General features: G+C 47.4%; 1 protein-coding gene across 1 annotated transcript in view; it reads right to left on the bottom strand.

Moving 5' to 3' along the window:
* The window catches only part of PSD3 (pleckstrin and Sec7 domain containing 3), a 106,026-nt gene extending 83,867 nt beyond the window's left edge, over positions 1 to 22,159 (bottom strand). The window contains exons 1-2 of the mRNA XM_076362999.1: positions 22,086 to 22,159; positions 9,340 to 9,448 (exon numbers count right to left, since the gene is read on the bottom strand). Coding sequence (XP_076219114.1) covers positions 9,340 to 9,448; positions 22,086 to 22,106 — 130 coding nt within the window. The 5' untranslated portion in view covers positions 22,107 to 22,159. The remainder of the gene's footprint in view (positions 1 to 9,339; positions 9,449 to 22,085) is intronic.
* Between the last annotated feature and the right edge of the window lie 518 nt (positions 22,160 to 22,677).

Below are 22,677 nucleotides of genomic sequence, written 5' to 3'. Positions count from 1 at the left end.
TACAAAAGAATGGTGTGAGGGTCTCTCTCTATACAGTATATATATATATATATATAAGCTAGCTCAAGAAATCAGATATATTTGCTTGAACAGTCTCCTTACTCACAGAGGTTACTGTAGCTCCAGCAGTTACCCATTGGTCAAAGAAATAAAATGCACAGATCATCAGTTTATCTATAGCGATACCAGCTAATTCAATTGCTGCTGTTCTAGTCAACTGGAATCAAAACAGTTTCAAATTTCCTGGCAGCTGCTGCCCTGCACTGCACACAATGATGTAAATGGATGCTTTCTGAGTATTATGAAACTGATGGGGGAACTGCAGTCTCATTCAGTCTATCGCAGGAGCTAAGGAGTCCACCTTGGCAGCTTGCAGGGGGGAAGAAAAATTTCCTCCAGCCAGGCTGCCTGACGGTACGCCAGGGAGACGTCTGTGCTTAGCTGCCGTTTATTATAACTGCGTCCATAAGGGAGGAAACGGGCAGAATGGCGATGCTGGGAGTCGTGTGCTGGTTTCAGAGCGCGGGGCACCTGATGGCGTTTCGGCATTACTGAGCTGGAAGGTTTCACAAAGCAGCCCAGTCATCTTGCATTTTATTTCTCCGCAGCTCCTTGCGCCGATCACAAGCAGCACAAGGATGAGCCTGCATGCACCGTCACACCAGTTATGCTTTCTTGGTACCGGCATTTCTTGCCATTATTTATAAAAGGCAAATTAGGGCAAGTAAAAACAATGCGTGCATAAAGAGGAAACGAATCTCTAGGTGACAGAGCTTAATGAACAAATCGCAGGATTTATGGCATTATATCATTATTGCAGCTTGCCAGAGAGGGGGGTCACACGTGTCTCCTCGCTCTGCACTCCCTCGAGTTACAACTTCTGTGGTAACTAAAACTATTGCGATTTATAAAGCAGTGCCCGCGCACGCCGAGACGGAGCGGCCTCCCCCTGTGAGAGGGGAGGGATGCTGCACAATCACTGGCAGCCTTGCGCAGCAGCCCTTTTTCCAAATGATGTCATTCTCCGTGCCGCGATAGGTCCTGCCTGGCTAGCGGAGGTCCTTCGTTAGCCAAAGCCGGGGGATTAGCATAATGCAAGCACCGTGCTTTTATAACTGGACTGCAAACATCCAGGCCGGACTGGGCACAGGGTTTTCTGCAGCCTGCAGCCCCTCCAGGCTTTTGGGCAGCTTGCTTGCCTGGAGAAGTGGAGCCAGGCCTCCATTCCGGCAAAGTTACACCGGCATTATGTAAAAACAAGACGTTGGTGGAAATGGGGAAGCTGAATGAAGGCAGGGAGGGGGAGCAGAGGGAAGAGGTAGGGGAGAATTGCCTAGAAAATAAGTCCTGGTTAAATGCCTCTGCTGCCTTAGCAAACACGCAGGGGAGGTGGTGGGGACCAGAGATATGGCAGAGCCTGTGCAGAAGTGACCATGTTGGCTGAGATCCCTCACCCCAAAAAGAGAAGACCAGAGGGGGTCCCTGCTGCTGTCAGCGGGAGGTTTGACACAGACCCAGTAGCGTGCACAGGCAGCGTGCACCTTGCACTCACCGTGCTTGAACATCCAGGCAGTGGTGTGGCAGCCGGTAGCTCAGGGTTACCCAGAAATTAAACTGACCGCTTCAGGGAAGAAAATAATCCCCCTGCAAGCACCCAGGGGCAGTGTGTCGCTCAGGAAATCCCGCACCCACGGCTTGCTGCACAATGGAAGACATTATCAGAGAAGTACTGCTCGCTGCTGCTCTTGCATAGTTCCCTAAATTCTGGGATATCTGGGCAACCAGAAGCTGTGTTAGGCGAACCTTCAGTCTGCCACAGGACAGCCATGCCCACACTAGGTAAATTCGTCCCGAATCTCTCTGCTGGCCAAGTCCCAGCACCTGGAGTCAGGTGGTGATGTGATGCCCGAGTTGTCACAGCTTGAAAAACAGAGAGTGAGAAAAGCTGCTAGGTTAAGAATGTAAATCCTGTCCATTAAGAAAGCAATGACCAAAACAGCATGTAAAATACCTGGGTCACTGTGTGTCTGAGTGTGTGTGTGGTTTTTTTACAATTGCAAACCTTCTAACCCTGTTCCTGATGCAAAGCCTTAGGTAAGCAATGCTGTGACTCGGTTGCGTTATTGTTTTTCCCCCACAGATTTTAACTATTTCCCAGTGGTAAACAGGGAGCACTTGCGTAACCCCAACCACACTGAACTAAGAGTCCTCCAGGGAGCCCCACACCTTTCCCCTGGCTACGGGAAGGATGGCACCTTGCCACAGCAACTCACAGGCCTACAGTGATCTCAGAACAGGCCAAAGTCCAAAACTAACATGCAGCACGTGCTGGGAGGGTTTAGTGTGAGGGATTATCCACTACAAATTGCTGTATGGGCCACAGATGGTCAGTGAGATAGCTTGGTCCCAAGAGTCGTTACCCTGGAAAGCAAAAGGGTAGAGCGAAACAGCTGCTAGCATGAGTGGGAACAGGCGGGAATACAAAGGGAGTAGTATCTGGGCTCCTTATCCTGATGAGAAGTGCTGGTCAATCTTAGTATATTTAATGCACTTTTCTTCTTTAAAGCCCCGCCCACTGGACTGACGTGGCTGCGAGAATCTCAAGTTTTGGTTTAAGACTTACGTTTGGAAAAGTCTTAAACCCAAAATTCAAAAGACAGATCCAAAAAGAATCCAAAATTTTCTATTTTTCTACCACTGTGATTTAGAAAGGAAGCGGCTAACAGGTGATTTTGTAAGTGTAGATACACACAGTGATAGCAAGAATTACTTTAAAAGCTCCCTAAGAACCTTCAGCTGAAAGAGGAAACTTCTGGAGCTGTGACAGCCCACAGCTGCTTTGACACTTGCAGCCTCTCTGAATCCACTTGTACTTAACCTTACATATTTAAAATATTGTATTTTTAAAGAATCTTTTCAAAAACCTCAAAAAGTCCTTCAAATAGAAAGATCTCTTCAGATAAAAAATATATCACCAGACTTTGAGCAAGCAACAATGGCTTAAAAAAACCCACACTACTACTCACAGATCTCAGAAACTGGATCTTTGCAGCAGCTGCTGAAGAAACTAGGCACATCCACAGAAAAGGATGTCCTTTACCGCATTTCAGGGTTCCAGACCAATTAGCCAGGCTAAGAGAAAGCTTGCTAAGCAGTCCTCAAAGCACCCCAGGAGCTGGATATCGAGTTACGCACCCAGCTGAAACAAAAATAGGGCACAGAGGGACATGTGCATCTCCCAGGCTCCGAGTATTTGCTGCTAAAGGCACAGCTGGACATTGCATGGTAACTTTTCAGCAAGCTCGCACAGTGAATGAGATTCCCTTCCTCAGGAAGCTGGACAGAGTTAAATAAACAACGCAGCGGTCTAGAGCAGAAGGCACTTGTTAAAGCGGTGAACTGCGAACAGGAAAAATACTTGCTGTACCTTGTGTTACACTTTTCCAGTGCGATACCAGGCCAGAACTGCATCTACCCACATAATTTTAATGAAATGCCTTCTCCATGTTCATTATCAAGCCATCTCCAGCAGCAAGATAACCTGCATCTTTTCCTTCAGAAAGCTTCAGGGATGAATCAAGGCTACAGCACGATGGAGGGCTTGTGTTGGTGTGCTGCCTGTCTCACCAGGTGATGGGGCTGAAGCCAAGGAGAGGAGAGGAGCCTGCAGTGACAACAAGCAAAAATGCAGCTGTGCCCCACTGTACCCAGCTACAGCCGGCCAAGTCAGCTGGCTGAGCCTCTCCTGTTGTGCCCACTGACCTGGATGCACCATTTTCTGTCTGCCCGACAGAAGACAAGGGCCCAACCGCCTCTGGGAAAGTGTTTCTGAGCCCTGCCAGCTTCAGCCGAGCTCAGCCTGCGCCACGTGTGCTCCGAGCATCTGGAGCGGACAGACACCACCAACGGGCTGCCGGCACCACCAGGCCCCCAAATATTTGTGTGCCCACGTCAGCGCAGCTCTCGGTTTCAGGCTGACAGCCCACAGACGGGGACGTAATTACTGCCTTAACTCTGGCATTTCCTAACTTCTGAGTGCTTAACTCTGCACCTTTAAAAAACAATAAACAAACAGTCCATGTTTTAACAATTATTTGTACTAAACCCTTGGCCTTCAAACAACTCTGTTGTTTACCAAGTCGAGGATGTGGTAATCTTCTCCCTGCAGCTGTAGGTTACGATAACTTGAACTACCCAGCTTTCAAGTGCAGGTCACAAGACATCCAATTTCCTCCTGCAGAGCAAGGGACTTACATAATGCCTCATGCCCCTTCAGTTTTCCTTTCCCTGGGACTGGAAACCCAGACATCCATCACACCACCGCGGCTGGCTCCAGAGTGTGCCCCAGCTTTGCCCAGCCCTGGGAAGCCGGACTCAGAAATTCAAAGGGAGAGACAGCAAGACGGCTCCACCTCGTGCAGCCGATGCAGAGCACAGCGCGACCTGTCCTCCTTCACTGGCATTAATTTTTCCATACGCACAGTCAGATGTGCTCTTCTGACAGCACTGTAAGAGCTTGCTGCTCCTCAGAGCATCCAAGCAGTAGTTCAAAATCACCTGTTTACTCCACATTGGAGTGAAAGAGGAGCACTCAGCACAGCCGGTCAACGTGCTGATGCCGGAGAGGTAATCACCTCTCAGAGCACACAAACTCAACCAGAAAAGTACCTTTTAATACAGCACCTCTGGAGACTTAAATTTAAAAAGTTAACCTTCTCTTTGCATCATTGCCAACCAGTTACACCAAACATCAGGGATATCTACAAGAAAACGTATTGATTACACACTACTATTTAAAAACTCCTGCGGGTCTTCAGTGTGTCAGAAAACACAGTAAGACACTAGAAACAACAAAAAAAAAAGCTGAGTCAAGTACACACAACAGGATGATGGAATTTTAATTGTGTGTGGGGCCACCACAGGTCTGAGGTTCCCTGATTCCAGCCTTGCATGTGTCCCTGGTAAATGTCACAGGACTTACTCTTAAATGCACATCTAACGTACCTATCCTCACAGGTTCTGTCCACCGTAATTAAGCAACATGAATGTGAAAATCAGGCAGTCCTTCAACCCTCAGAAAATGCAGTTTTGCACCTTTTCAGGAAAGCAGAGGTGCAGAGGAAGATACCAGACCAGGGTGCCCAGACTTTCAGGATTGCCTGGAGATGGAAAGAGCAAGAGATGAAAACATGACAAAGGGTGGTGCATCGAAATGGAAAGCGATGCAGTTGAAGCACTGGGCAAGACTACAGTCAGCAATCTGGGCTAGTGTGAGAACGATGCAACGTGTGAGTGACTGTGGTCTAAAGGCCGTTTTTAGAGTGAGGATCAGGAAAGTGCCTCATCCATGTAATGCAAGGAGGATGCAGCAGAGCTGGACACACATGACTTGAAGTGACACAGAGAAACCAAGTGAGGCAGAAGAGCAAAGGACAACCTAGTAAGTTAGTGATACTCATTTTACAGAAAGTTACTGGGGTAATTTTCTTAAGGCTATTTAAATCAGCATCATAGGATAACGAAAAGGCTTTGCTTGTACAAAAAAAGCAGCCACTCTGTGCTTCCTTTGCTCCTGAAACAAGTTGAAGAAATTCTACAGCAAACACAATCATTTCTATGATTCAGGTTCAGGAATGGGTATGTTGCATGGGTTAAAGTATGCATTTCATTTTCTTCCATGTGTCAGCTCTGGCACTGTTTGGCCCCTTGCAGAGGTGATTCAGCACACATTGCCAGGAGAAAGTAAACCTTTTTTTTTTAAAATTGATTTTTGGCATCGTTTGGGGGTTTTTTGGTACTCAGTTTTTGCTGGTTTGAGCTTGCTAAGAAAACAGATGAGCATAAGAACTAGCATGAGACAATCTGGAGCAGCGTGCGGCTGGGACCATCTCTTTTGGCAGAAGCAAGCTGTTAAATGAGCTCAGTTGCCTCATGACACCTCACTGTACACAAAACAGCAAGTGACAGGCTTTCCAAAAAGCTATTTGTTTCACCAGGAATTCAAAAACAAGCTTCTTTCAGCAGCTGTTGGGAAAGACCAGATTTGCATAGCAACCTGGGGACTATTTGTACAGGGCTTTTTTGTGAAGGATGAGATTAAACCCTCTGTTACACAGGACGGGTGAAAGCTTTCTCCTCCTAGAAGCATCAAAGAAAAGACTGTTTGTAAGTCTTAAGAAGCTATTTTCTTCCTAACAACTGTCTTGGATTTATTTTCTCATGTAACAGGAATTATGGGGTACTTGGCTTTCATGTTTACTTAAGCAATTATTTTGTAGCGCCCTCCCCTTTTTTTCCCCAAGGAAGCACTTTTTAGGACTAAGCCACGTTGTTGGGACTTTTTCTTTTTCTTTTTGGCATTTAAATGTATTAACTGCAAATTCATAAAAATCAGTACTCTGTAGCGTGCCCAAGCCTAAAGATAAGGCTGCTCAATAGAGATCACTGTTTCCACAGCCGGTTCCAGAGGAGGGTATGTTTCCATATACAACAAGCGCCCTTTATGTCAACAAGGCTGAGAAGACGTCTTGTCCAAACCAGCCAAATTCAGTTTTTAAAAAACATTTTCTTTTGCTGGAAGGCAGAACGCTGGGGTTTCGCCAAGGAAGGTGGCCAGGCACCCGCTCCCATGGCGGCAAGGAGCAGCCCCATGAGCAGGGGTCTGCAGGGAGACGCGTGGCCCCGAGCCCTCCCGTGATGCAATGAGGGTCCCGGGGGCCTGGACCCGCTTCTGCTCCAACTGATGCATCCAGGGCAGGAGGATGGGCAACAGACGAGGAGAGGAGCCAGACAAGAGGCATCACGCAGTAAAGATGAGCGCACGTGAGTACATCAGGAATCACAAACATCCCAGATAAAACCGGACTGAGGGCAGCAAAGGAGTGAAATGAGGAGGAATTGTTTTTAATGTGGCAGCTTTATTAGCATTTGAATATTATCGATGAAACACCTCTTCTACAGACATCTAACTTTTTTCTCCCTCCTCTCAGCTGTGAAAATGACCACAAGCTTCAACCTGGAAGGTAAAAATTAGCACAGCAGCTTATTAACAAAGTCTGCTGTCTCCTATCTAGGCAAACAGAAGTGTTTGCTGCAGTCACTCCCAATTATTCTTCCTTCTTTGTGAATTGGCTTGTCCGATGCAAGTATTTAAGTATCCAGTTAAAAAATTTGTACCCGCAACAGCATCCAGCAGGGCTTCAGTAATATGGTTGTAGCCGAAAGGGAAAGGATAAACAGGGAGGCAGAAGTAATTAAGCCATTCAGCAGCTTACATGTTATGTTCTCAGTTTGTGAGGCCAGCCAAGGCACGGGTGAAACTGCTTTGGGTTAGATAAATTAAAGTTCAGCTTTACTGCCCACACTGACAAGCTGTTCTCTTGATCAAGTTTAAACACCAGTACTTCTCCTGGCCCTGCCCCTGTCACTCGTTTGCTTGAAATCTTTCATACTTTGACCCACAAAAAGACTGTCTTCTTTCTTTTAAAGGCAACTTTAGAAAGTAGCGGGTTTGTTTGTATTTTTGGTGGTGTTTTTTCCCTCCCCATCTAACACAGGGAAGGACAGAGAGACTTTCAGGCATAGCTGCTTGCCCCCAAAACGTATGTAATGACATATTCGACATACGTCAAATCAAAGGAAGCCAGCATTTGGTGCCCAGAGCCCTGGGTTTGTACTACTGTGCCCTCAGTTACCCCATCCTCATTCATCTCAGTTAATAAGCAGTTAAAACCTTGAAGAAAAAAAGTAGAAGTGGCAGCACCACTCTCATTTATCCATTGTGGTCAAACATCTTCCTGGAGGAGGAGGAAGATGCATTTGTGACAGCATGAAGCCAGTCTGGGTAAACACAATGTCACCCAGTTTTCAGGTACAATTCACAAATGTTGTATGTTAACCACCGTTAAATATTTGGAAACTCTCCCTTGAAGTCACTCCTATTTCACTAATTGTTAGCCCCTAATGGTAGTTTCTGACTAATAAAGGAACAGAAGGAGATTCTGAAACAAGGCAAGAAGCAGCACAGGAAAAATACAGAAAAGTACACACATAAGCCAATATATCTGGCTTGTTCTTTGCTGCCCTTTATTTTAGGACTCAGTACTCAGTCAGCTCAGAATACCCATCACATTTGATAATTGTTTTGGTTAGTAATAACAATAGATTCACTTGGATTTATTAGACACAGCATACTTTATTTAATGCCAATCTCCGGAAATGTACTAATGCCTGCTGACAGTGCTCTCACACTGTGTCTCTCCAAACAAGAAATGAGGTCATCGTGATTCCTGAGTAATCTGATACACGTTTTGTGGCAATTTGTAAAAGATTTTAAAATTCCTAAATGAGGACATTTTGGTTGTTCTGATTTTTTTCCCCTCCACTCTGCAATTGGGATTTCCCGAGTGGAAGACCAAACTTTAGAAAATCCAGGGAGAAACTGTTTACTCACTTTCCAGACTTCAGTTCTGCTTTTTTTTTATCTTTGTTTTTTCTTCCTTTCCTTACTGAAGTGGAGGAGCCTACACAGCTTGTTTCTGTACAAAGTGCTGCCCTTCTCTGGCAAGAAGGGAGTCTTCTTTAATTAAAAGTGACATTCCAGAAAGTTTGCAATTAGAAAGGATCAAGGTGCAAAGAGAACAGCCTGAGGAAATACTTCTGCAAAGAAGGCATGGATTGTTGATAATTATAGTGAAGCAAGAGAAATAAGTAGAGTAACTACATTTCTTTTCTTCTAAGCTTAGGCTGCGAAAAGGTAGAAAACGCCCTGTATTTACAAGAAAAGAACAGAAGCAAGACTGATCCTTAGGCATAACATTGGATACTGCACCTGGATTTCTTGAATTACTAACTACAGAAGATGGAGCAGTTTAGGTACCACCTCAAGTATCTAAATTAAAATCTTATCTACCTCTAGCTGTAGGAAGAGCAGCATGCAGACCAGGAGGGGCATTCCTGGAAGGACCTCCAGGCAGAGATGGCCGTGTTTCGGCATGTGTAATTGCAGAACGTGTGGCTGAAACAACTCTGCTGCAGAGAGGTGCTGGGACTCCCTCCGCCAACGTGTCTCTGGCACACGAGTCCCTGCTGTCACATCGAGGTGGCCCGGGTGAGCCAAAGAGAAAGCTGAGGGCGTAAGACAGGGAACTGCTGTCATTCTGTGGTGCCAAACCAGCAGGCTCCTTTGGTCTGGTACTTGCACTGTGGTCCGGCGAAGGCCAGGTAGCACACTGAGCGAGCCCTCATGGGATCATTAGGGAGGAGCTTCTCCAAAACTTTCCTGAGGGGCTTAAGAGATTTCCTTTTTTTTCCCACACAATAATAATAAATAGCACTTACCCATTTCTGAAGGCTTCTCTTCTTCCAAGCCAAATAAAAATTCATATTTGGCCTTGGCAACAGTCTGGGCATGAGCCGATACATCATTATCCCACACAAGTGCTTCTGCCTGTAGAGTCAAAATAAACAAAGCTTATCTACCTTTTAGTGAAAAAACAGCTGCAGGAACATGAAAGCCCTTCAGGTGGGCTGTCATGTAGGATTTTCAAAGTGTTCATTTAACAATATCACCACCGAGATCAACCAGAGCAGACACTGGCCAACTCAGAGTGCTTTTGAAGAGCTCACCTCTCTGTCTTCAAACCCAAGCGTTTCAGTATTACGCAGTGATGTTATAGCACCCAACTCCTCACATCTTTAGCCAGCTTACCCGCTGCAAGGCCAGCAGCACTGGGCAACCATCTCAGTAATACCAGTTAGGGTTAAAAATGCTTAGAGAATAGTATCAGAAATAGCAAATTTGAGTATGGATGTTGCAAAACTGGGACCCATGGGAAAACCATAAGTGGGGCAGGCTGTTTCTCTGGGAGGAGACTGGCATGGAGAAAGGGAGGAGCAAGGGCTATAAGAAGGATGATCAGAAATGGGAAAGAGGATAATAAGGTATGCAAATGTGTGGCGAGTGCTGTCTGAGGGCCCCTGTTTGGGCAGCCCACACCTGACCACCGCCGTCTAGATCAGGACAATAGCCCAGCCTGTTTTTATGACCATACCACACAAGTCAAACCTGCTTCTGTGGCCATGAGGCGGGGAGGGGGCACAGGGTGGTCTCCCCGGTTAGCAGGGGAGCACCTGGGGGGACAGATGGACAGATGGATTGAGCATCCCGGTGCCACCCAGGCCTGGTGCCACCAGCGCCTTCCGACCGCTTCCTACTCATAAGAAGCAGTTTGACACAGTATAGGTCCAGTTTCTCAGAGGAGAGAAAGACTGCAGGACTAAGATTAAAATTAGTTTTCTGAACAGGTGAGGACAAATCAAATCTCTGAGATAAAGCTCACACCAGCACTAAACTGTAGTGCAAAAACTGTCTGCAGTCGGCATTAAGTTTCTTCCCAGCTGGGCAAGATGGAGCCCGTAATTCTTCTGTCTGAAGTGACAGATGAAATAAATCATTAACTCTATAAATTCTTCAGTGACCTTTATATTCATACCCTATGTCTGAGGCAGCCAACTGTTATGACATAGCAAGTCATTGCACAGTTCACACTGGCAAAGGCCTTAGCTTACAAAAATACTCTAAAAAAAAGAAGCCAGATGGAACATTCTGCCCCCCAGGACAATAATAATTTTTATGCAGTTCCACCAAATACCTTAGGGTAAGCGTCAGCTACAAACAGAAATTCAAAGTACAGGAGACACATAATTCACAGCAACATATGGTCAAGGCTCTTTAATCAGAGATGGATGGAATCACAAATCCATACATTCCTCCAAGGCCAGCTCTCCAACAATTACATTTTCTTCCAAGAGCATATTGACAAATAACTATCTTGCCCCATGCCCTAGAACTGTTTTGCTCCAGGTTTTCCTGGCCTTTTACCCTCATTTCTTCTCCCACTTTTCTGCATTGCGCCAGTTCTGCAGGATTTAGTCCAACACACCTCTGTAGTAAGTGGGCAGTAGATCTTACGCAGAGCCATTCACTGGTCCAACTATTCATCACTAGGGCTCCAACGGGTACTTTGATGGACCTGCTAACACTAGCCTACCAAATACTTTGGAAAAAATGTGATGAAACAGACAAAGGGCTTTCTAGCACAAAGATGACTATCACAAGCATGATGAAATGAGCTTGGAAGAAGCCTCCCTGCCTCCCCTGTTTTACAGGGCTGCATTAATTTGCAGGAAGGGGGGCAGGAAAGGCTAAAAAAGGAACAGCTGGACCCAGAGCACACAGGAGGAGGCTCTTGGTCTGCAATAGCCTGGACAGGAGTAGCTTACGGAGCCAGACAAAAATTCAGCCTACCCAGATGGATGCAAAGGGATGGGACGGCTAAACAACTAGCTGGTGCCAAATCCCACTCACAGATGAATGAAATGGAAAATAAAATGGACAGACCAGTCCAGTTCCCGAGCAGTCAGGAATTTCTGATCTACACACCTCCGGGACACAGCATCTCCAACCATCAGACCTGCTCTTCGAGGCTTCACAGACATCTGCTGCACTGAGCTTCCCTGCCAGCAAACACATTTTCCAAGGGTCTGTATTTGCCTGTACCTTACTGTAAAGCAATGAAGAAGAGTCCGGTTCACAGCACCCTCTGCATCATCCAATAATGGGCAGAAATTAATGGTTAAATTAATGTTTTTTCAGTGTACAGGGCAGCGTTTATCAGAGTTAGGTAAACTCTCCGCCTAAGCAGAGACTGCAAGACCTTTGTCTTGGCATCTGAAAGGGATAACTTGATTTTCAGAAGTGCTTAGCACCGCTGATGAGAATTACAGATACTGGCTTGTGCATGGAACAGCTGAACCTAACATCTATTTAGGTTGTCAGAGCACTATGAGGATGTGTAAAGGTAAAGCAGGTGAGAGCCTCCAGATCCAGGCTTAAGGATAAGTTTATGATATTTCATCCAAACAAGAGATAGTAAAAAGAGAAAACAAGAGGGGGAGAGAATGAGGATGCTATGAGGTGAGAGCTGGCTTTTAAGACTATTGCTTTACTGTTGTCCTTCCTTAGAGACAGGGGAAAAAAAAAAAAAACAGGAAAAAAACCAAAACAACAGAAAATCGAGAGAGAACATGTGCTCTCCTTTTCTTCTTTCAATCTGCCACTCACCCAAACCTTGCAGAAGTCATCATGCCCCGAAGCCCGGAGCCCAGAGAAGGGCTGGACAAACATTCACAGCGCTTTCCAAGCTGCATTAGTAAGGATTAAATACAAGCAAGATTGGAAGGGATATAAAACTCCTGCTTAAGCCTTCTCCCTCAGTTCAAGGGCAAAGAATCTGCATCCAGGTCAGCTCATTTCATAATTGCTTTCCTCAGAGGGCTTTAACCACCACCTTTGATGCATCTGGTGTTTGTCACTGCTGGAGAGGGTGACGCTCACTCAGAGCATCAATCCCCTTAAATCAGCCCAGCTGTACATACATTTCTCATGAGCTACATACACACTGTTTTTCAGTCCGATTACCCTCTGGGCAGAGCGGCAGTGAGTTCCTGCCCATTCGTTCACCACTCTTGCAGCACTTTCTGCCTGTTTGAACGTGTTTGATCAAGCCTACTTCTCTGGGTCATGGTTCTTGGTCGGGAGCTGGGGAGGATGCATTTGCCTTTCGGGTGAATTTTGTGTAACATTTGTGAGGCTGCGTTAGCTTGGACATGGCAGTCCTCACCCCTCAGACCTCCTGCCAACACACTGGACCAGTTTCTGTTGACCTCGCACAAGGCATTGGCATATGTCAACAGACATCCCACCTTGTTGGGCTTTTGTCCCTTGCTGAGGGAGCAGAGATTGTTTAGGACGTGCCCACAGCACTCGTGGTGGTTTCAGGCTAGCACGGGAAGCGAAGCTGCTGAATCCATGTCTCAGCACTGAACTGAACAGCAGTAGGATGCTAAGACCTCAGGGATCCTGCTCCTCCAGCAGGAGCTGCCAAGGACAGACAAGTCAACCCGGCATGAAGCATGCACACTGCCTCTGCTCCGCTCTGCTGTCTGAACATGCGAACTGGAGCAGAGGGTCAGCAGCTGCAAGGAGAAACCATTGCCACAATTTACCCTGAGAGGTGGCTTTAGGCAGGCCCTTGATGAGTGTTGGCTGCTGCCTTTCCTGAAGCCCAGTGTCTCTCTCTGGATGAATTTGAGTTTGACTCCAGGCATGAACTCCCCTCAAACTGCCCCTCAAAAATCCCAGTGGTTTTTAGATAGGCATCGTGAGTCATCCAAGCCTGAAGAAAATGCTCCTTCTTTCTCCATGGAAGGAAAGCACCAAAGCATCCTCTTTTGAATTTAACTGAGGTTCTGGTTGGGGCCTTTTTTGGGAGAGACTGTTTTCTTCTTGGGGCTTTTTTTTTTTTTTTTTAATACCTACATCCCAGAGAGCATTAATTGAAGAATATCAAAGTCTTGTTCTCTCACCACCATTTGCAGCTGAGCCGACAGGAGAGCTGAGCTCCGTCTCTGTGGGACTCAGTGGAAGGAGGTGACATTGTCCATGGCTGCTGGGACAAGGAATGGGTCAGTCTGAGCACAAAGAGCCGGCATGAACCCATGCCTCCTGAAGCATTCACACTTAAGGTCATGTGTTTTCTTTGAAAACATCTAATAAGGAGGAAGTGTTCAAAGGAGCAGATAATTAACTGGCAGTTGTCAGTCTGGAGTTTCTCAGACCCCCTGAGAGGACAGATGCTGTTAGACTGACTCCTCGCAGGAGACCTGGGAAAATGGTGCTTGGGAAAAAGCAGAATGGGATGGGTGCCCAAGCTTGAGCCTTCAGGGAGTAAGAGTCAGCTGAAATGCTGGCCAGCAGGAGACCAGTCATGCTAAAGGAAAACATCAGCAGGAAGGGGTCTAAGGACCTTTCATGAAGGACTGTTAAGCCAGGACAGAGAGGTCAAAGCATCCTCAGGGGGACCTCTGCAAGCCTTCTTAATAAAACCCAGCCACTCCACCCCCAGAAAGAAATGTTACTCCAGTCCTTCTAGGCTTACTAGAAAACCTGGAGGGAACTGGCTAGTTGGGGTGGGGGTCTCCGCAGCTAAGCCATACCATGAGGCAGCCTCAAGGGAGCCCCAGTTTTGCACACTTTTGCACGTGCACAGCTCCTTTTCCCAGAGCTGACCACCTTCCCCCTTGGCCGTGTAGCTGATGGATGCCAGCTCACTGCTGGTAGGCGACAGCCCCTGCACCGGTGGCACAGCGCTTTCTGGCAGTTTCACAGAGGCTAGTGGGGAGATGCCGCAGCGGCTGCAACGGAGCCATCGGCACTGCTGCGAGGAAGCAGGAGAAAGCCTCTGCAGGATGCCTGTAAAGCACAGCCGACTATGGAGCACTTCACAGCCACGCTGGAACCATTGGACCATTTCTAATCCGAGGCTGTGCTTGTTCCATTCTCATTGCTTCACCAACATCTTCAGCAGCAAAAAAGCCAAATGCCTCTCAGCAGCCTATCATATACCCTGATACAGTGAGTTTATGCTCTCAGGAGGAGTTTAAACATCTACTTTCATCTTGTCTTCTGCACCCCAGGAGTTTCCCCAGAGACTGACAGAAATACAGTAACTGCTAATGGAGCTGGCTTCAAACAAATAAATAAATAAAAGGCAGGCAGGAATGATGGATGGAAGGTTTCCACAGATTTACAACCTTCTCCAGCAAGTTCCCAGCAGAGCAAAAGGACCATGTGAGCCAAGCTGCAACGCAGTGGTCAAGTCTTTATGGAGTCATGCATCTAGAGCTCTACCTCTGCTGTCACGGACGGACAACCCCCCCAACAGCCTGGCACAACTAGTGGCCAGCCCTTGTTTTTAAGCACTGTTATCATTCCTGTGTGGGCGTGAGCTTAGCAAGCCTCGCTGCTTTTGACAGGTCGTACTAATTGTTCTGAAAAGACTATTTCTGTTGAGCTTTTCTTAAGTCGCTTTCTTAAGTAACATGATGAAATGCAGAAAGCTGGAGTTAAAATAAACTTGCTAGCTAGTGAAAGCTCGTGCACCGACAGCACAGAGAGAGCAGAGAGTGCCGGTGCTCACAAAAAGACTGCTAGCAAGGTTTGTAGTTTTTACTTCCACGTGACCTCATACACCATGTTTGTGCTTTCCTCACACACACACTCCCACATGCTAATATATGTGTTCGCAATTCTTATATTAAAGCATTAGTAAAATAAACTAAGACTCAAAAGAACAGGAGTTTTGCATGGCTAAATCTCACCTGTAACTGCCAAAAGTTAATGCTAGCAAAGGTTTTGGAAGAGAAGAAATCTCATCTTGGGTTTTAAACTAATTCCTAACCATCAGGAGTTGCAGGGAGATGTGTAGAGAGCCAGAAGGTGGGGGAGGAAGGAAAGGGCTCGTGTGAGGGTGTTGCCTATAGCCGTTGTCCAGCAGAGAAGTTTGGATTATAGAAAGGGATAATCAAGTCATATAGGACTTTTCAGCTGAAGGAAAGAGGCAGCTGAGAGACACGTGGCAGAGATGCATGCAGTCACAAGGGGTCTGGAAAAGGCAAAGAGCAATCGGTGATTCACCACCTCTTTTAATACAACAGCCAGAGGACATCAAAAGATGGTATTAGGAGTCAGCATCACACCAAACAGGAGATGGTTCCTCACACAGTTTGTAGTCAAAACCGCACACCTCCCTGCAAAGCAATGTCATGGAAACCAAAATCCTACAGGAGCTGAAAAGGAGGGTGAACAAGCTCAAATCCACAACGTACGTAGAAATCACATCCTTCTCATGAAGCTCCAAGCTGAACTCTACCCAGGCATCTGCCGACATCCATGACTACGTACATGCTCCTGGGCTAAACTGACCTTGGGTCCAAAGCAGTGCAGCCAGCCACTCTTACCTGCTCACCAGGCTTTGGCATGGCCCTGGACTGGGCAGACCTCAGGCTTGGTACCGTCCAGCCAGCTCCACTCTTCAGTCCTCACTGCAATGCGCCCCACACCTTCACCCCAGGGATCTACCAAAAGGCACCAGGGCACCACAGGCTTCCCGTGCTGCTCCCAGTGCCATGGGATGTGTTTACCGGGAGCAGCCTCCCGGGAAGCAGTCAGGCTGGAGAGAGCAAAACTGAAAGGGTGCAGATACCATCAGAGCTGCTCTCCCTGCTCAAAGGCAGACTTCACAAAAGTTCAGTGTCTGATGAGAGGCTTAATTCAGAGACGAAGCAAAAGAGTCGTTGCTTAGAAAAAGGCATGGGAACAGTGACAAAAAATGAATGCCTTAGCAGCAGTATCAAGCAGTTGCAGGTAAAATTCATTTTCAGTCTGGTCATCTTGTTTTATACCTGCACTTGAGTTTTTCTCCCCTTAAAGAAATGTTTGCTTTGTTGTTTGGTTGAAGTTGTTAGAAGCAGTCAGCTGTTATACTGAATTAAATGCTTTTTATTATGCAAAGGCTGGCACTGTCTGAGCTGTAACTGCATGACTGTGAACAGCATATTAATTCAAAGTCTGTATGATTACACTTTACCTTTAAAGGTCACTCAGCATTTTCTATTTGCCAAGTCAGTGATTTTTGATGTGTGCTGTATGGACCACTGGACGTCTATGCATTATTTCTAAGGTATGTACAAGAATCAAAGCAAGCCAATTGAGCGGTAGGCTTCAGCTCACTGCATGAATCACCAGGTTCTTAGATATAAAACGTAAAGATAGTAAAAAAGATCCAAAACATTAAAAGCCACAGTGCAAGTATTTTCCCTGAGTTATGTCAAACAGCATTGGGATGGGGGCCTGATTTAAGAAAAATTGCACAAAGACAGCATCTTTTATTCAGAGAATTCAGTGGTGCATGTACAAGACATCTTGCATTTACTTTTTTTGTTCAATCTGTTCCAAGTATATTTAGCAAACTGACAGACTGCTTCTTTTCAGCAGGTCATCATCTCTAGGTATCTCAGACAGCAGAACAATGTTTAGACAGGCTACAGGTCTGCCCCACCATGGATTTCAACTCCACGGAAGCTAAAATTTGGATATGCCTAAGTGCCTCATGAGCCCACCAGAAGTTACATCCGTATCTTTAAGCAACTAAATTCTTTCCAAAACCCAAGCCAACATCTGCTGAGACTTGAGAACTTGCAGGGCACATCCCTTCCCATGTGCTGTACATTCTCTATGTCCAGCTCAATAAGGGCTGTGTTTATGGATGGAAGTAAATAAGGACGGGATATTGGGAGAGCTCATCTTCCTTTTTCAAAACAATATTACAAACATGGTTTAAGATAGTATCCCAACGTGATTAAAATATTCTTTGCACCTCAAGTTCAGTGAACAGTAAAAAAACAAACAAACAAAAAACCCACACCCAAAACCCAAACCACTCTACACAAGAGCAACTGGAAGAATTTACATTTGCAAAGGTGTAAAAACCTGCATTTTCTCTGTGGCAAGGGCAAATTGTAGAGCTGTTACACAGCGACAGAGCATGCAAAAAGGGCTATATACCTCCCTCTAACTTAGACATAGCTCATTGACCCTGCATGATTATTTCAGATCACGTATTTAAATTAATTTTACAGCTTTCACCTAAATTGTTCTTTCCAAGTCTTAACTAGATTTAACAGAAGTTATTCGGATCAGAAATTTGACTGAAGTTTGATCTGAGCCATCTTTTCCCTGGCACAACTGAGGCAGAAGCTAGAAGTCACACCAACAAATTTCACGTAAGCCTCCTGCTATAGAAGCGCTGGGGGACTGAAAAGATGTTGTTGCAAGAGCAGAATGTTTGCTTGCTAAGAAAATGCGAGTTAAGGAGCGTCAGCACCAGCATCCTCGCGCAGCTGTGGCCCCACAAACGGTCAGGAGCCACCAGACAGTTTCAGCCCTGGCAGGAAGGCAGAAGACACCTAAGGCGATACATCCCTCGCAAGCAGCACAACGTAGGCCAGCTGGCAGTAGTGTCCCACTGGTGAAGAAGTTAATACTTCTTCTTTTTTCCTCATTAGGCCACAGAGAGTCCACAGATGAGAAAGCTGATGAAAACCAGAACTCACTGGTACTAGAATTTGTTTTCGTTTGAGAAAAGGCCTTTCCTGGTAAGGGTTCTTCTTTTAACGCTGAAATACAGCCATATCCCAGGCTTAAGTGCATCTTGCCATCACACTTGGCATTTGTTCAGCCTGGGAGATGCGGTTATTATCCCAGTGACACTTCCTGTTTGAAAACTGTTGTAAAAAAATAATGAGTACACTTTGGAGGTAAGCCACCTCTTCCACTGTGCCATTTCACGCTACGAAGAGAAAGCAAGACCCGTGCATCACCTGTGCAAGAAGGGAGGCTTGCACCATGTAATCTGTGCCATTTGGGTTGTTTACTTACTGCTCCTGAACTACTGTATCACAGACTCAAGACAATGCCCTCTTGTTCAGTCCTTTCACCAGGTGTCAAAACAATTGCTGTGGCTGCGACCTGAAGTGCTCGGCAAGCATGACAGTGATCAGTGTGCTTCTGCCTTGGCAGCCCATCCTCAAAACCCAGCTCCAGCCTGGTCTCCTTAGGCTTAGCCCAGTGGTCACGGCACTGAAAATCTTTTCATGCAGTTATCAAAGCAAGCCACAGCAAACACCACATACTTTCTACAGCTGGAGCTGGTGGCTGAGGCACGAGGTGGAGGTGGAAATGCAGAGCTCTGGCTCTGACGAACAGCTTGATCCGGTGCCCGGGCAGGTTTGTTTGCTTACAGCATCCAGGAAGTACAGTCAATTCAGGAGCAATTCAAGCTTCAAGGGCCAGGTAATACCTGAGCTCCTCTGACTCCTGATTCAACCCTGTAGCAACCTAGCCTGCACCCAGAGGGCTAGCCTTCACCCCACCCTGCTTTTAAGCCCCATCCACGACCCACCTTGCTCATCTCCCTAATGCAGAGAATAAATGCTCAGATGCATTAGCATCCCAGGACCCTGTGGTCTCCGACAGGAGCTGGTGCAACAGCAAGAGGCATCTCAGAGCAAGGAGGGGCTGTGCTCAGAAAAAGCACCTGGAAACATACTGCAGAAGCATACTTCAGTGCCATTCCTGAGAGGAACAGGACACTTACAGCCAGACTGAAAGTGTCCAGCAGACACTTAGAGCTGGTCTCAAATAGCTTTTTCATCCCATGGAAGCATACAATTTCTACCCCTCCCAACCTCATCTCAGTGCAAACAGGAAAAAGGACTGGAAACAGTCTCTCTTACCATGGGTGCCGGAGGACAGGAATCCCTTCAGAAAGAGATTCAGATGTTTAAGACACAAATTGCTCAAGACCTAAATTTGTCCATCTGTGGCCCCACTTCTCCGCATGGCGACGATCCAGAGGAGCTCTCTATCACACATGCCCCCTCTCTGCCAAACTTCCAAAGAGAAGGACCCCCACATAGTTTTACAACCCACTAGGATACAACGAACCATCCAGGCCACGGAGCAGGTCTGGGTGGGAGAGCCAGACCATGAAATCCCTGCTCTGCCAGAAGCCAGCTTTCCATCAGGAACCGGCTGTGAGGAAACATTCCTCCAAGGAGAATGGGTGGCGCGTGTCACTGAGCCCATGGATGCCACTCCCACCTTTTCTGGCTGAGCCTGCAAACCTCGCACCAACCAACTCTACCAGCTGCTGCACCCCGGGGGTCCCCAACACCCACGTTGCAGAGCTGACGTGGAGCGGGATACTCTGGCTGGTGGCTGACTGCCCCGACCTTTGAGTTTTGGCAGCAGTTCACAGGTTTGCCCAGCCTCAGCTGGAGCACAGCAGCTTGGCAGATGGCTCTCCGGTACCCTGGGGACCCGCTTAATCTTACTCTCCAGACGCTACCCCCTCCCTCCCTTTCTTGGGCTCCCTTCCCTAAGCCACTACATTGTGCTACCTCTAAAGTATCTTTAAACCAGCACCCAGCAGTACCCCAGGCTCTTGCTCTCTCTCAGGACCCTTGCAACTAAACAGAGGAATTCCAAAAAGAAACACATGCAACGCCTCAGAAAATCACCGCGGCTCCCAGGTCTGCCAGCCTGTCTCTCCATGGAGCAGGGGTCATTTCAAGCAATCAACTCTGCTGCATGCGGAAGGACAGTTTATCAGCCATGGCCAATGCATCCTTCCTCTGCACGGACGGCGGCATGCAGGGTGTGACTTGTGCGGCCTTCGACTGCTGAAGCTCCCAGCACTTGGCTCAGAGCACGCCCATGGAGACAACCACTTGTCTGCAGAGATGCTCCGTGGCACTGGTGCATGGTACTCCCGCAGACAGACTGCCTCTTCATCCCACAGGAATCAAACCCCAAACCATCTCTTAAATCAAAGCTGCAAAACCAAATGCCAAACTTTTCTGGTAAGAAAAAGAATAGAAAGGACCTGGCAAGAATAGAAAGGACCATTTTGGGGGGGAGGCAGGGAGGGGAAATACTCTGAATGACATCCAGGTCTTTCAGCTATGCAGTTTGACAACAGCAAAGAAATTCTTGCTGGAAAAAAAACACTAGCGTGTTCATTAGGATCCTCACTGCTCTTTTCTTTCTCAATTTGATGGCATAGAAATGGCAACAGTAGATCACATAATCTGCTCAAGCACCAGTAGCACAAGAGGACACCTTTCACACAGGTAAGTTGTGTGAGAATTTTCTTTATGTACCAAGAACGCCTAATTTCTTTGTTGTATCGAGTTTTGAAGAGAGCAGCGTGTAAGTTTCTTGGAATTGTTTTTAACATCACCACTACCACAAAGGATTTTCTTACACTCTTTTCTGCAATTAAACAAGGCTGTAATTGCAGGGGAGCATTTGCACAAGGACTCCTACATGATTTAACCTCACCTTCTCTCCCACCAAAGGCATACCCCAAAACCAATGACTCCATAGCCAAACTCTCAGTCTGTGTAAATCAACAGAGCTAGGTCAGATTCACAGCTAGTGTTAAACTGGCAACATCTGCTGAAACACATCGACAACACATTGATGAAAAAGCATTTGGAGTAGAAAGAGGTTTCTTTCTACTAGCTAAACCAGACAGGCTTGGATGATTCTCAGCAGCCTATTACAATTGCTTTAAACACTGGGTGTGCAACCACCAGTTTCATTAGAAATATTGCATTTGACTTTCTGTTTTAATGGCCCTTCACACAGACAGAATTAAAGCGTGACTGAAGCTGCAAAAGCCGTAGTAATTGCAGTTGCCTATTACACACCCAAATCGCTTCAGTAACACGTAGATACGCTCTGCCTGACAATGTACTAACTGGCACGCTGTTTATGGCACGGAAATACTGCGTCTATATGCGAAGTTAGCATCTTCGGTGAGTTTGTGTGAAGTTCAAGCTCATTACAACTCTACGTTTATGTTCCCATTGAGAAGCGTAGCTCCAGTCCCCAGTAGCAAGGATGAAGGTAACACCACAATTGCACACAAGCGCCCCTGTGTACGTTTAATGTTCTAAAACTTGACACCTTTGGTGAATTCATCTCAACCCCGCTCCTCCCCAGAAAGCACAATGCTACTACTCAGCCAAAGACACTGGCTTTTTCACAACATCTCATTTAATTTGAGAATTTGGTATGATTAAGAGAGCTTGTCAGTGCAGCAACAGTGCTGATTTGTTACACAGACAAGTTACGGGGAGACAGAAGCAAAACCAACAGTACAGGATGCAGGCTGGGAGCCCCAGCCCTGGGGTGGGGGTCCCAGTGTGGCCTCCCCGGTGCAGTCGGTGCCTCTGGGGATGTAGGAGTAGCGACTGCAGAAGCGGGCTCTGAGCTTTTTTTTCCCTTAGGAAAGTGTGAAAAGAAGGAGGAGAAAAAAAGAAAAGGAAAAAGAAAAAGGAAAAAGGAAAAAAGGAAAAAAGAAAAAGGAAGAAATAAAAGAGGGAAAGGGGAAAAAAGGGAAAAGGGAAAAGAGAAGAAGGAAAAGGGAAAAGGAAAACAAAAAGGAAATGGAAACAAGGAAAAAGAAAGAGAAAAATAAAGGGGAAAAAGAAAAAGGGAGAAGAAAAAGGAAAAGAAAAGGAAAGGGGAAAAAAGGTAAAAGTAAACGAGAGGAAAAAAGTGCCCGCGGCTGAGCGCACCCCCCGCACCCGCACGGGCACACGCCGCCCCTTACCGCACCGCCGGCTCCTTCCATCTCCCATCGCCGGCCGCGGCGGATCGCAGCCGCCCTCCCGCGAGGCCGTGCCCAGCCGTGCCGCAACGAGCCCAGCCGAGCCGGGCTGCGCCGTGCCGTGCCGTGCCGTACCGCGCCGGGCCGGGCCGGGCCGGGCCGTGGCGCCCTGCCGGCCCGCAGCGCCGGCGGCGGAGCCGGGCAGCGCGGCGGCGGGCGGCCCCAGCACGGTGGGCGCGGCGGGCGCGGGCGCGGGAGCGGGAGCGGCGCGGGCCGGGCGGCGGGCGCGGGCCGGGCCGGGCCCGGCGGGGCGGGGCGGGGGCGGGCCGGGGCTCGGCCCGGGGGCGGGGGGCTGCCCGGGAGGGGAGGGAAGGGGAGACGCGAGGGGGGGCGATGAAGGGACGGGGGTCGGAGTACGCCACGTGCTCCTCAAAAAGATTAGGGGAAAAAAAAGGGGGAATTATTTCAGGATTAGCAAAGCAACAGAGTGAAAAACGCGACCCAGACCGCGTGCCCACAGCAGCGGCGCTGGGGAGGGACACGTCCAAAGCCCGCGGGGGCCAGGACATGCCGTACTCTGCTCTGCTCCTAAATC

Source organism: Aptenodytes patagonicus, chromosome Z (genome assembly GCF_965638725.1).
Source record: "Aptenodytes patagonicus chromosome Z, bAptPat1.pri.cur, whole genome shotgun sequence".
NCBI lineage: Eukaryota > Metazoa > Chordata > Aves > Sphenisciformes > Spheniscidae > Aptenodytes > Aptenodytes patagonicus.
This window is presented reverse-complemented; position numbering and strand designations above follow the sequence as displayed.